The 13,848-nt window shown below is 38.3% G+C and overlaps 1 protein-coding gene across 1 annotated transcript in view; it reads left to right on the forward strand.

Moving 5' to 3' along the window:
• The window catches only part of GPR63 (G protein-coupled receptor 63), a 28,576-nt gene extending 15,239 nt beyond the window's left edge, over positions 1 to 13,337 (forward strand). Inside the window, exons 2-4 of the mRNA XM_088053644.1 lie at positions 79 to 167; positions 5,150 to 5,227; positions 8,302 to 13,337. Of these exons, the coding sequence (XP_087909770.1) occupies positions 8,444 to 9,703 (1,260 nt within the window). The 5' untranslated portion in view covers positions 79 to 167; positions 5,150 to 5,227; positions 8,302 to 8,443 and the 3' untranslated portion in view covers positions 9,704 to 13,337. The remainder of the gene's footprint in view (positions 1 to 78; positions 168 to 5,149; positions 5,228 to 8,301) is intronic.
• The last annotated feature ends 511 nt before the right edge of the window (positions 13,338 to 13,848 follow it).

Below are 13,848 nucleotides of genomic sequence, written 5' to 3' on the forward strand. Positions count from 1 at the left end.
GTTTTATTACAGGAAAAATCTTGCTATTCTGCTTTTGTCCTGTCTTGAATGTAAATATATCACTTTTTTTTTTGGCAGGTTATTTGGGAAGAGAATAATAATTAGCTGAACAAAACAGCACAAGATGACTTATGATTCCTGCTCGTCATGGGAACCTGTCTGGATTGGTACGCTTTGGGTTTTGTGTGTTGGGATTTTTTTCTGGCTAAACTGACATATAGTGATTGCGTGTGTAATTCAAAAATCCGCTTAAAATTTAGGAGTCCGATCTTTTAGGAAGCTTTCAACTTGTTAGTTGAAAGTGATTCATATCACTATGATTTAATTCATGGTGAAGACTATGAATTAAAATAGTATGTTTTTTATAATGTTCAATGTTTGCTATTGTTCAAGGTACTACAATTCTCACTCAGCTCTTCATCATGATTATAGTTAATGTGACCATTGAACTAGTGGGAAGGTTAAAAGTCAGGGTAAATATGACAGAGCTAGGAATGAACCTAGAACTGCCCAAATCCTTTCACATGATCTGAAAATTGAGAACATAATTTTTCCCAAGAGCTAAGAAAATATAATTATTTTTAACATTTTGAATATTTATGGTTTTCAGTAGTGATAATGATTACCAGGACTGACGTTTCTTGACAGTTAATGGCTCTCTGAATTAAGGTCATAAGGAAATATCATCAAGAGGGCAATTAATTGTACCAAATGACCCAAAGCAGAGGTGACTGTTTCCCACAGCACTTTCCTATGAAAATTGCCACAGCAGTGTTTATAGAGTGGAAAAAAGAACAATTTCCTAAATTAAAGTAATGTCTCTTGTGAATAGTTTTATGGGTCATCTACTCATGCAGTGTAGTTGATTAGTTTCAATTTAGGTTATAGGTAAATAGGTATTAAAACTGAAAACTGCTGGTTCCTTTTAGGTGAGTAAGAACATTGTCCCTGCTGCTTTGTGCTGTGACTCATTCTTTTCACTGGTGTTAGCAGAAAGGATTCCATTGTAACATGTTCCTGCCTGCGCTTAATTACATAGGGAGCAATGCTTGATTCATATTTAGAGGGGTGTATGTCCTGGGCTGCTTTGTATGATAATGTGGTGTCAGCATATACTTGAGTATTTTCATGTGGCACATAAATTCCTTTGAAAACAAAATAAGCCCACATCCTTCATGCTTCTTTTTACTGTTTTTCCCCTAAGAATATTTTGCTTTTTAATTTTTTTTATGTTGTGAAAAATAATTTTTTACCAAAGTTTGCCTGTAGAATAAAACCATTGATAGTAGCTATAAAGTATGAAGAAGCTTCTGAGACCACTTAAAATATCCCAAAGAAATAGAATCACTCTACCAGGCAGTGCTGTCTTCAGATTTCTGAATAAAAATTATTTTTGTGTGCTGGATGAAATTCTGGTGCTGGTCAGTGTTGCCAATATGTGCTTGCTTTTAGCAGACAGATTTATTAAGTCACTGAACATTTTGGCAGCTGTTCATAGTGTGTTCTGATCTGCATTAAACTTTACTGTTATTATGGCACTGTTATTTTCCCTCTTCTGTCTTTTTTGGAGTTCCTGGCTTTGACTGATGTCAGCTTTGCATATAACATATAATCTTATATTTCCAGTTGAGCATGCTATCCAAATTTTGAACAGGAACCTTTTAGCTTCTAAAGCTGTTAAAAACAGGCACCATAGTTCTAGCAATAATTATATTTGATGAATGGAATTTGTGTGTTATTTAGCTTTAAGTATGTACTTCATTGAAATAATTGTGTCTATTATGTTCCATAAAAAGAAAGTTGTATATGAGTGAGAACCTTGCTTGAGAGAAAATGTGCATACACAGTAAATTTCGGCACTGATATTGAAAAAAGTGATTGTATGAAGCTTTTTTGCATCTGAAAAGAATCTGTGAGAATACATGTTCCAAAAGTGAAAATGCTGTGGCAAAAAGGTACCTATCTGCCTCTTGCTTGAGTACCTGACCATCAGCAGACTTACCCATTTAAACTATCAAGGCATGGTTGTCTTTTTGCAAGCTGTGTGATTACCATTCAACAAGGACTGGGGCTTTGAAATTACAGGATCTGCCTTTCTCAAGGAGTGAGTGAGGACTGAAATGCTGTTGTGAAATTATCTTCTTGGTTTCTTTCATCTTTTAGTTCTATCTTTACATAATTTTGGAGAAGTTGGAAGGGTAGGGAGAAGGGCGGAGGCACATGTTTAATGATCATGTGCATGCTCATGGAGGAAGGCCTTTAAGTAGAGAGGAAAAAAAAACAGGAGAAAAATGTATATATGGTGGCAACAGAAGGGAACCACTTGAGTTTATTGGCTGAATTGGTCAATCACTTCCCTGAAGGATGATTGTTGCATGAAGGATGATGTCCAGGCAGGCTACAGCTACCAGTGACTGACATGGGATTCAAGGAGATGAGCATCTGCTCAGGAAACCATTTATTCAATACAAGAAGCAACCCAGCTTAGATCCAGAGAGAGAGACCCCTGAACAGAGGCAGGGTGATGGTTTTGTGGGACAGAACCAGGGTGGTGTTTAAGGTGGGGGTCTAATGGGAACGCAGCAAGGGAGAAACCCCATGGGCTCAAACCCAATCAGAACTCCCTGGGCTGCCACCCCATGAAGGTCCAGGGTGGGGCAACTCTTCCTGGACTCACAGGACCCATCCCCCAAGGCAGGGGGATGGAATCCACTCTTCCTGGGCTTTAAAGCCATGCCTCTCACTTCAACAATGCCTATCTGAAACTAAATCTTTGCCTTCCTGGGCGGGGGGGGGGGGGGGCATGTCACAGATGATAGCCAGGAAAGAGCACTGCCTGCAGTTTAGATAAGTGTATATCCAAACCAGTATCTGAGCATTCAGATTCCATTTGCACTACACACAGATATTTCATACTCAGAGTGATAAACAGAGCACAGAGAAGAGTGCTGCTGGAAGCCATCAGGAAGCAAGGAACACAGGAGCAACATGGGATCCAAAGCCTGCAGTCCTCTTACTGGGTTAGATGTCTTCTTTGCAACAGCTGATCACTGCCCACTCTCTCATCCTTCTTGAAAAGATATGGCTGATGGCTTATGCAACAGCCAAATGGCTGCTGCTTGCTTTCCACTTTAAGCACTAAGCTGGGCCCAGGCAGCAGCTTGGATGAGGTCATTCTCCTGTTTTAATGCTGCACAGAGAAACATGTGAACTTCACACAGGGGGGACAAAGCACAAAAGGGGATGTAGCTATTTGCACAGAGAGCTGGGATGGTGAGAGAACATATGTAGGATTATTTTTCTTTCTTTTTCTGGGTTTGTTAGGAATAAACTATAGACACTTGTGAGTCCTTTGTCCTTTGCTTTATACTGGTTGCTACTGACTTGAGAAATGCAGGGTAGCACAATCTTTTCAACTCAGTTAAGGATGCAGAACGCTTTTACACCTTCTTGCCTTGTCTGGTTCCTTCTGTTAAGAAGGAAAATTGAGGATATAGCAGTATTTTCTGAAGCTATGATTGTTTACTATGAAACATTAGCAGTTATTTCTCTGGTTTTTGACCTTTTCCTCTTTAAAGCTTTTATGATACATGTTATCATCTAAGCCTCTGCTGAACTTCATACTTCAGAGTGTAAGGTTGAGTGGCATAAAGGATGTAAACTTGAGTGAGCAAATTCTGTTATGTATATTTAAAGCTAGTCAAGCAAGTGCATGTATGTGCTTAGGTACCTGTATTCAAATCAGAAGGCCATGTATCCTTTGGAGTCAGCAGAGAGAGATGGGTGATTCACCTCTTTCTACACAGACATCTGTATAATGATATGAAATATGTCCCGAATGCTGACAGAATTCACAGAAGCTCTATGACATCCACAACATCCTGTGGCAAGTGTTTTCATAACTACTTGTGAAACAATTTCCAAATGTGAGCTCCTCAGTTTGAGAGAGACATGGACATAATGAAGAGAGTAGAGTGAAGGGTTGCAAAGATGAAGAGGCTGGAGCATCCCTTCTGTGAGGAAAGGCTGAGAGAGGCAGGACCGTTCAGCCTGAAGCAGAGAAGGCTCAGGGGGATCTTATCAATGTATATAAATACTTGAAGAGGACAGAGCCAAGATCTTTTCAGTGGTGCCAGGTGATAGAGGCAGTGGGCAGAAACTGAAACAGAAAATTCCCCCCTGAGCATCAGGAGACAATTTTTATCTACTGTAGCTCTCTACTTAGGTGGCCCTGCTTGAGCAGAGAGGCTGGAGAAGATGATCTCCAGAGGTGTTTTGTCTAGTTATCTAGTCTTGTTATGAGACACAGCAGTCACTCATAACTGCTTCACTTTCCCTGTACCACTAAAAACTTGGTAGACTTGTATGATACCTTTTTTCAGTTGCTTTTTAAGAGATCAGGTGGTGCAGAGCTGAACATAGTACTGAAGAGATGCCAGATGTGTATTGTAGCAGGTAGTTTATCTAAATATAGAGTGTATATACCTAGCTCCTGGTTTTCTTCTCAGTTCCTTTGCTAACAATTCTGAACACATGGCTGATGTTTTCATAGAGCAGACTGTGAAAATTTGAAGATCTGTTTTTCTTCTGGATGGTAATTATTGGTTTAGTATCTATCACTGTGCAGATAACTTTTTTCAGTACAGGCATTGCTTTAGCACTGAATTTTACAGGGTAGACTGTTAGCTTGCCACTAACTCTCAAGAGATCCCTCTGTACCTTTTTGTAGTTGACCTTTGTTTTTATTAAATTGACCTGAAAAACAATTCATTTTCAACAGCAGCACATGTCATGGTTTTGCATTTCCCTCTTCTCCTCTATATATTAAAGACCCTGAACCCCAGTAAAGATTTTATTTGTAGGATCATTCTGGTGACCTCTTTTCTCTGCAGAACTAACCTCTCCTGCTTTTGTTTCCTGTTTGAAACTGATTATTGTCTGTACGAGGATTTTACATTTATCTAATGGCAGATTAGTTTCTTTTAGAGCCTTGGTGGAAAGACCTGTACAAAGCCAGTCAGAAATGCAGAAGTTACCTTTGCTGACTTACTGGTTACACAGCTCTAAAAGACACTACCCATGGGATCTAATTTTCTTGCTCCAATATTTTAAAACCAGAATTATTTGTTGAATTTATGTTCTTTTGCAGTCCCTGCAGAATGCTACAGCTTCCTTTCCTTCATCGTGTTCTCAGCTTGTGGAGTCATAAACCTGAGTGGAACTTTGGGTGAGATTTTCTTGTTCATTGCTAAAATATTTCTTATTTATTCTGGAAAATTCTGTTAACCTTTTTCCTGTTGGTTGCATATTTTATTCTAAAAATGTTAAAGAAGACTACGAGAGGAAAAGTTTATATAGATCAAAGAAAGAAGAGCTTTGGCTAGTATATATGCTTTAGCCTCTAATTAACATTGAGGTTTTCTCTAAAGGAGTTAGTATAAAAATATAAATTTAAAGAGAAAGAATGGAGGGAAAGAAAAAAGTTAATGGAATTGGTAATTTTTACAAAATGTCAATGTACATAGCTTTACATGCTTTTGCTGAGTTTTACAATCTTTGAAATATAATAGGACAAAATAGAAAATTATAACTTTCATTCAAGCACTAAGACCTCTAGAAAGTGAATTTTTTATGACTCTCTGTTGGGTTTGTGTGACAAGGTTTTTGTAGCAGGGGGGCTACAGAGGTGTCTTCTGTGAGAAGCTTCTAGAAGCTTCCTCTATGGCCACTAGAGTCAGTATCAGTGGAAGGGACCCACACATGTGTGTTCAAGAAAAACTGCAGCCTGTGGGAAGGACTTGTATTGGAGAAGTTCATGGAGGACTGTCTCCCATGGGAGGAATCCACAGTGGAGGAGGAGAAGAGTTTGAGTCTTCCCCCTGATGAGGAAGGAGCAGCAGAGATGATATGTGGTGAACTGACTGCTACCCCTGTTCCTCTGTGTTGGTGGTGGGGAGGAGATGATTAGGCAGAATGTTAAACTCAGGAAGAAGGGAGTGGGTGGGGTGAAGGTGATTTTAAGATTTAGCTCTATTTTCTCATTACCCTACTGTGATTTAATTGGTAATAATTTAATCTCATTTCCCCAAGTTGAGGTTTTGACTGTCATAGTAACAGGTGAGTGATCTCTCCCTGTTCTTACTTCAACATACAAGCCTTTTGTAATACTGCTTCTCCCCTGGCCAGCTGAGGAGGGGAGTGAAAGAGCAGCTCTTGTGGGCACATGATATCCAGCCAGGATCAGCCCACCACAAAGGTCAATTAAATTAGGATATTATAATTATTTTATAATTGTTATATTATATTATAATTATATTATAATATCTTTTTGTGATACCATTGAAAATTAAAGGACACAGAGAGGTTAATTATTTATCTGAAATAAAAATGCTGATGGTAGTCTGGCACTGGAAATCATCTAGTGATAGAGCTCGCAGAATGAAAGGAGTAGGTCATAGTGCTGATACTATTTGATGAATTCTTGAAAGCAGCCTGAGCAGGCTTGCTTTCAGATTGCTAGAAGTCCAAAGCTGGGGCATAGATCAGACTTCGTTGTCTTACAGTTAATTTCTTTGTTGATGAAGTATTATCCAGCAAAGGGTAAAATTTTTATCCTACACAAAGCATGTGGTCCTTTTGTAAATTCATGAAAAACATTCCTTCCTCCTTTTATTTTTGCCTGACTTTGATACTAAACAGAACCTGCATAAATACTGTGGGCAGGGTTTGTGCTACCATGAACTGCTTGTGTTAGTAGCACAAACTTGTCATTGTGTACGGAGATGGAAGAGATTGCCCTCTGAAGATGCCTTTATCCCTTTTCTAATGATAAACACAAAAACAGCCAGAAGGGACTATTGCAGTCATCCAGAATGAATGAGGTGAAGCACACTTTATGCTTCTGGCTGTAGTGATTGTTTTTTGAAAAGGGCATGCTGGTTTCCAGCATGATCTGATGCCAGTGTGCTCTGAGAATGCTTAATTTAATAGTCCAAGATAAAGGGGAGGAGCTAGCACTGAAAAAGTGAGAGAGCACTCTACTCCTTTGCATTTTATTTGTTAAGAATAGGTGCATACAAATATATGTAACAATGCAATACTAGTAGTAATAGTGCAACAAGACAATGCTTGTAAACTATAAAAGGAGATGTTTCATTGTGTCAGTTCCTATAGGGGGACTGCAGGAGGGCTGCAGAGGGACTTTCTACAAGGTCAGGGCAGTGGTCTTAAGCTGAAGGATGAGAGATTCACTAGATATTAGTAAGAAATTCTTTACTGTGAGACTGGTGAGGCACTGGTACAGGTTGCCCACAGATTTTGTGGATGTCCTATCCCTGGAAGTGTTCAAGGCCAGGTTGGATGGGGCTATGAGCAACCTGGTCTAGTGGAAAGTGTCACAGCTAGAGCAGGGGGGTCAGAACTAGAAGATCTTTACAGGCCCTTCCAGCCCAAACCATTCTATGACTATGATGACAAGGGAGGCAGTTCAGCACGATGTCTAAGGGTTAGATTTACAAGGAAAAAGAGAGCACACATGGTTAAATTATATGGGGATACAAAGATGAATTAATGAAAATCCTGCCCAGACCATTAGAAGCAGGAAAGCTTACTGCCAGGGGAAGGGTTATAGTGACCAAAGAAGTGATGGTTTCCTGCACCTTAATGTGAGTCAGTCCCTAAATGAAACAAATTGAGAAATGATTTTATCCTGTGGACAAGTTATTTCATAATAACAGGTTAGAATGTTTTGCATGTTTTTCCTGACATGTCTGACTTGGATGACTGACATGGAACCAAGAATTCTGTATTATATGCAATAACTTGGATAAATAGGCTTTCAGTGCTTACCAAATAGGGAATTTGACAAATAGGCAAATATATATACTGATACTATTTAAGCTATTTAGAAATGTTATTAAAATTTCCACCTGTAGGCAGTTTCAAAACAAAATAACAAAATTAGTTTAAAAACAACAAGATGTAACTAAAAATACTTCTTTGATTTAGTCACTCTTAATCAGTAAAGTTTGTTTTCAAGCACAAGAGTTCTCCAGCCTTGGTTATGGAAGAAAAAAAGTGTGGTGAGTTGAGAGTATTTTACAGTATCAGGAGTAGGACCCATGAGAGAAAGGCCAAATATTACAAGACTTGCGTCTGGTGCTTAAGTAAATTGTGTCAACCTGAAGTGTGAACATTTATTAAGGATACTATTCTCATTAAGGAAAGCTGAGCAATCATTAGGTTTCCACTGGTTTCAGAGAGTTTTACTTTGTGTATTTACATTTCTTTCTTCTTTTTCAGATGGAAATACTGACATGAACTTGAGAACTTTGATTCTTTCGAACCTTGAATTTTGATTGTTAAATGACCAGTTCAAAATACTACCTGAACAAGATGAAATGCCTTGAAGACTTTTGGTTCTGCTTTCATTTTTCCTGAAGCAATGGTTTTCTCCGCAATGTTGACGCTGGCCCACTCTGGGACCTCAAATGCTACTTTCATTGTTTATGAAAATGCCTATACGAATTTTACCACTCCCCAGTTCTTGCTTCATAGTGGCACAACACAGCCATTGAGATATGGTTCAGGTGCTGTGCTCACCACTGAGAGAAGTACTTTCCTGGTAAACACCACAGCTATCCTGCCATCACAAGAAGTTTTCAGGAGCTTGAGTTTGCCACTCCAAATCATCCTTTCTGCTGCTATGATATTTATCCTATTGGTTTCTTTCCTTGGAAACTTTGTTGTCTGCCTGATGGTCTACCAGAAGGCAGCTATGCGATCTGCAATTAATATCCTCTTAGCAAGCCTGGCTTTTGCAGACCTGCTGCTGGCAGTGCTGAATATGCCATTTGCTCTGATAACAATCATTACCACTCAGTGGATTTTTGGGGATATATTTTGCAGAGTTTCTGCCATGTTCTTCTGGCTTTTTGTCATAGAGGGGGTAGCCATTCTTCTTATTATTAGTATTGACCGATTTCTTATCATAGTTCAGAGGCAAGATAAACTGAACCCCTACCGTGCAAAGATTCTTATTGTGATTTCCTGGGCAGCATCATTTGTTGTCGCTTTTCCGTTATCAGTAGGGAATCCTAATCTGCAGATACCCTCGAGAGCACCTCAGTGTGTTTTTGGCTACTCTACAAGCCCAGGTTACCAAGCCTACGTGATAGTTATCTTACTAATTTCTTTTTTTATTCCATTCCTGGTAATGCTGTATTCTTTTATGGGCATACTCAACACTGTCCGCCACAACGCAGTTCGTATCCATAGCCACCCTGATAGCATATGTCTCAGCCAGGCCAGCAAACTTGGTCTCATGAGCTTACAGAGACCTTTTCAGATGAATATTGATATGAGCTTTAAAACTCGTGCCTTCACAACCATCTTGATTTTGTTCCTTGTCTTCATAGTCTGTTGGGCACCATTCACCACTTACAGCCTTATTGCCACGTTCAACAGCCACTTCTACTACAAGCACAACTTTTTTGAGATAAGCACTTGGCTCCTTTGGCTCTGCTACCTCAAGTCTGCACTGAACCCACTGATTTACTACTGGAGGATTAAGAAGTTTCATGATGCATGCTTAGACTTGATGCCCAGATTCTTCAAGTTCTTGCCACAGCTCCCTGGCCATACAAGGCGGCGCATCCGGCCCAGTGCCATCTACGTGTGTGGGGAGCATCGGTCGGTAGTTTGAAGCTGCAGCTGTTTGACAGTGATTGTTGTTTGCTGGGGTCATTAGTTTTTAGGCTTTAGGTTGAATTTTGTTTTGTTTCATATGGCTTTTTCAGTGTGGCCATATCTTATAACTTGATTAAATTTTCATTACTCTGTGCAATTTTGGGAAGATGGAGGGAACGTGTGGCTATAGTTGGGTTTACTACCAGAATACAATGGAAACAGAATAACAAATGTTACCTCTAGGATTCCATGAAAATCCATTCTTTTAATGAAAACTATATTTGGAACATCTTGTCAGGTTTATGCTTATTAGGCCTGCAATTTTATCTAATTGTAGGGACTTTTTTAATGCTGCTAAGAGATGGTGTATTTAGTTGGTGTAATTTTTTTGAAAACTGTTGCTGCTGTCTGCCAATATATTAGAGCCAAAAAGTCTCATTAGATTATTTCTATCTAATTTAATGATATTTCAGAAGTTTTCATGGTGACATTAAAAACCTTTTTTTAATATTTCCATTAATATTTTTGTGCACTTTACAAAATTTGCTATATAGTTTGTTCATTTGAATATTTTGTTCTGTATTGAAGGTGTATTATTATTGCTTTTATTATTATTTGTTATATTGGTGAATTTCAGTGAAAGACCTATGTAAGCTCTAGGAGGACAATTTATTTTGGTATAGCTACATATACAGTCACAGGTTTTCTGGTTTTCTAACAATTGATCAAAATTACCTGCTCAGTTAGCAGGAGAGTTAGAAGGAGAAAACAGAGGAATGAAAGAGAAAGCAACAAAAATACCATGACCTGAGATTTAGGCTAACATATGGTTTAGAAGAAGAGTGTTCATGTTAACATTGTTCCAGGGTAAAGGGTGACTGTAGTTGTTACTTGAGGCTGTTACAAGTTATCCAAACCTGATGATATGCATGAAAAACTATCTGAAATAGTGATGATTTTTTGGGCCTGCAATTTATACTGTGTTGGTGTAATGTTGTTTCTGCTTGGAGCTCATATAAGGCTAGGTGTGCTCTACACTACTGAAATCATGATGTCAGGCATTTGTCGGGATAGGATAGTAAGGTAAACCAGCACACAGATAGCAAATGAACCGTAGTTAAGGTTAGGGTTTAGTTTACATAGTAATTACAAGGAGAAAAAGAATCCTGGACTTGTTTTACAATTGAAGTATTAGATCAAAACCATGAACAGTCACAGAATCATACAATGGCTTGGTTTGCAAGGACCCATAAATACTATCCTGTTCCAACCCCACTGCTATGGGCGGGAAGGACACCTTCCACTAGACCAGGCTAGTCAAAGCCCCATTCAACTTGGCCTTGAACTCTTCCAGGGATGGAGGATCCACAGCTTCTTTGGGAAACCCATTCCAGTGCTTCACCACCCTCACAGGGAAGAATTTCTTCTTATATCTTTTCTAAATCTACTCTCTTTCAGCTATTACCCCGTATAAGAGGCAGCCAGGAGAGTTTGCTGGGGGTGTAAGTTAAAATCCCCTTTCCCTCTGATACTACTTCACATTGATTTTTTCATTACTTCTTTGTCTCTGTAGTGACTGCTGTCTCAAGGGTTTACTTGCTGTTCTCATCTATTAGGCATCAGCTTCTCTCCCTAAAATGCCAGACTACCTTTCTGATTAATGTCAGACTGTGTTGATATTCTCCTGGAAAGCAGAAAGACAAAGATTTTCCTTGATGATAGCAAACCAAACTCAGATACTTTTATGGGTTTTTTTTTTCAATCAGCTAAATAAACATTTATTGTGAGACAAGTAGAATTAAGAGTTAGTCTTGGGCTTTGCAGACAGATCCCCAGTTGCTCTGAGGCTGGGAAGAATGCTGCAGAATCAGCTTTTTGAGGCTGTGACCGAGAACAGAGGGATTTATGTACAACAAACAACGACTAGAGCTAGGGTTTGGGGTTCTCTTGCTTCCATCTGTCTTTCAATGCCCCAAAGCATGCAGACCTCTCCATTGCTCTTCTACCAGAGGAGCAAAAATAGTAATTTTGCCTGCTTCTGTGTATCTACACTGTACACCTGTGTATGAAGGAAATGCCTTGTCCTATGTGGGTGTCCAGGGACTGCTTGCTTCCTGAGGGCAACAAAGTGTTCACATCCCAGATATTTTTTAAATATCTTCAATAAAGAACTAATTTAAGTTAGCTCTGTTCATTGACAGCTATTGGTAAAATTGTCATTATTTAAATTTTAGGAGTTTAAAAGGAACGATTTTGAATCCAGGAATTTAATTAAAAAAACCCAAAAAAGTTGTCAGCTGAGACTTACTTATGTAATTTATGGGTTACATGTAAAGGCACCTGGCAGTGGTGATGTTACTGATGTCCATGACTTCCCTTCCTTGTCAGTTTTACTGATGATGGTATAGATTTTTCTGATCTAAAGGAGTTCCACTGTAAAGCAGAGTGTTTTAGTGTGTCTTTGTAGTAAGGCTTTTATTTTTCAATTACATTTACATTGATAGCACAAGTTTATGACCTGGTTAGTATGGGTTTTCTGTTTCAATGCTGTCATACCTGTTTATCTCTCAAAGCAGCAAAATTGTGCTTAGAGTTAATGTAACAGAGTGAGAGTGTACATTGTCTAAATGGCAGGAACAGGTATTTTTGCTGTCTTCCAGCTCTACAATGCAAGAGATTTGAATGTTGTTAAACATGGTAATTCAAGAAGGAAAAACTACGAGCAATACAGGAAAATTAGTGAAATTACATTGCTGAAGGAGGAGGGAAAAACATTTTGTGGGATTTTCATGATCTCTAATATGTACTGGCTGTGAAGTGTAAATTGCAAACTCCAAGGACAGTTAATTTGTCTTGATAATTAAGCATTTGTTTACCCTGACTGTAACAAGGTTTCTGGTCGAAGCTGCATCTACTGATCCTTGGAGAAAAGAAACCCAAATTGTGTTGCCCAAATTCAGAGGTTATTTCCACAGTGATACAGTATTCACACCTACCAGGTTTATTGAGGTGATCAAAGCATATAGTGAACAAAAGGGTGTTAAAAAAAAAGGAACAAGGTAGTGTAGAAATATCCCCAGGGCAATTGTGTGTTTACAGAATCATTTGAGCTATTGTGTCTATGTACTGTCTTGAGAGCAGTGCCTTGATAATTACAGCTGAAGTCCTAGGACCAAGTCGAAGACCTCTGAACTGCTCAGTCTTGCTGTCTGTGATCCTGCCAAGAATCCTGCACAACCTTGCTGAGATTTGTAATGTTAAAACACATACATATTGGCAGAAGTGGGTCTCCTGAGGCAATTGAATGGTCTTGACCAAGACCAAGGATTTTAAAAACTCAGACTGATCCTTCTTGACTTTACTGGAGAATTATAATTTTCTTCCTCTACAGAGATGATAGTCATTACTAATCTGTATTCCCTCATGTTCTATTTTCAGACATCTTTAGTATGGAGGATTAAATGAATGTATTTTGAAGTATGTTGCAGTTCAATTCATTCAGTCAAAGCATGCTGCTTACACAGTTCTCAGTTGTACAAATCTGTTGCTGAAATGATTCTTTTGTACTCAAAATTGTGTATTTTTGACATTCCTTGTTACTTATGTAAAAATATTTCTGTATATAGAGAAGAAAATTGTTTTGCCTCTTACTGCTTTCTGTCACTATTTTTTTCACTTGTATGCTTAATGCTTTCATATTTTATTTTGGACATACACATAAATAGCTTTAAGATTTCAGTGATCTTTCTGAAACCATTTGAGATTCTTAATTCTTAAATCATTCAATAACACCCTTCTTGAAAAAGATTTAAATTTATTTTAGTGTAAAAACTAAAAATTCAGAGCACAAGTTTGTTGTGGTTGGAATGGTGAGGAATATGTTAAGTCCAGTTTTCCAGGAGCCAATACTTTTTTTTTTTTCTTACTTTTTTTTTCTTTTTTTTTTTTTTTAGGACTAGTAATTTTCTGATGTGGAGAAACCTTGAAATTTTGTTTTAAAACAAGCTATTTATTAAGTAGAACGGCATTGTCTTTTCTGTACATAATACACCCATGAGAATATACCTGAGAAACAACAAAAAAAAAGAGAAAAATAAACATTCTCCAGAAATGTAGCAAAAGTCTTTAGAATTGACTCTCTTGTTTGTATGTGTACTTATT

The sequence above is a fragment of the Pseudopodoces humilis genome, chromosome 3 (genome assembly GCF_049639895.1).
Source record: "Pseudopodoces humilis isolate 2021_Gansu_Grassland_sample_001 chromosome 3, ASM4963989v1, whole genome shotgun sequence".
Lineage (NCBI taxonomy): Eukaryota > Metazoa > Chordata > Aves > Passeriformes > Paridae > Pseudopodoces > Pseudopodoces humilis.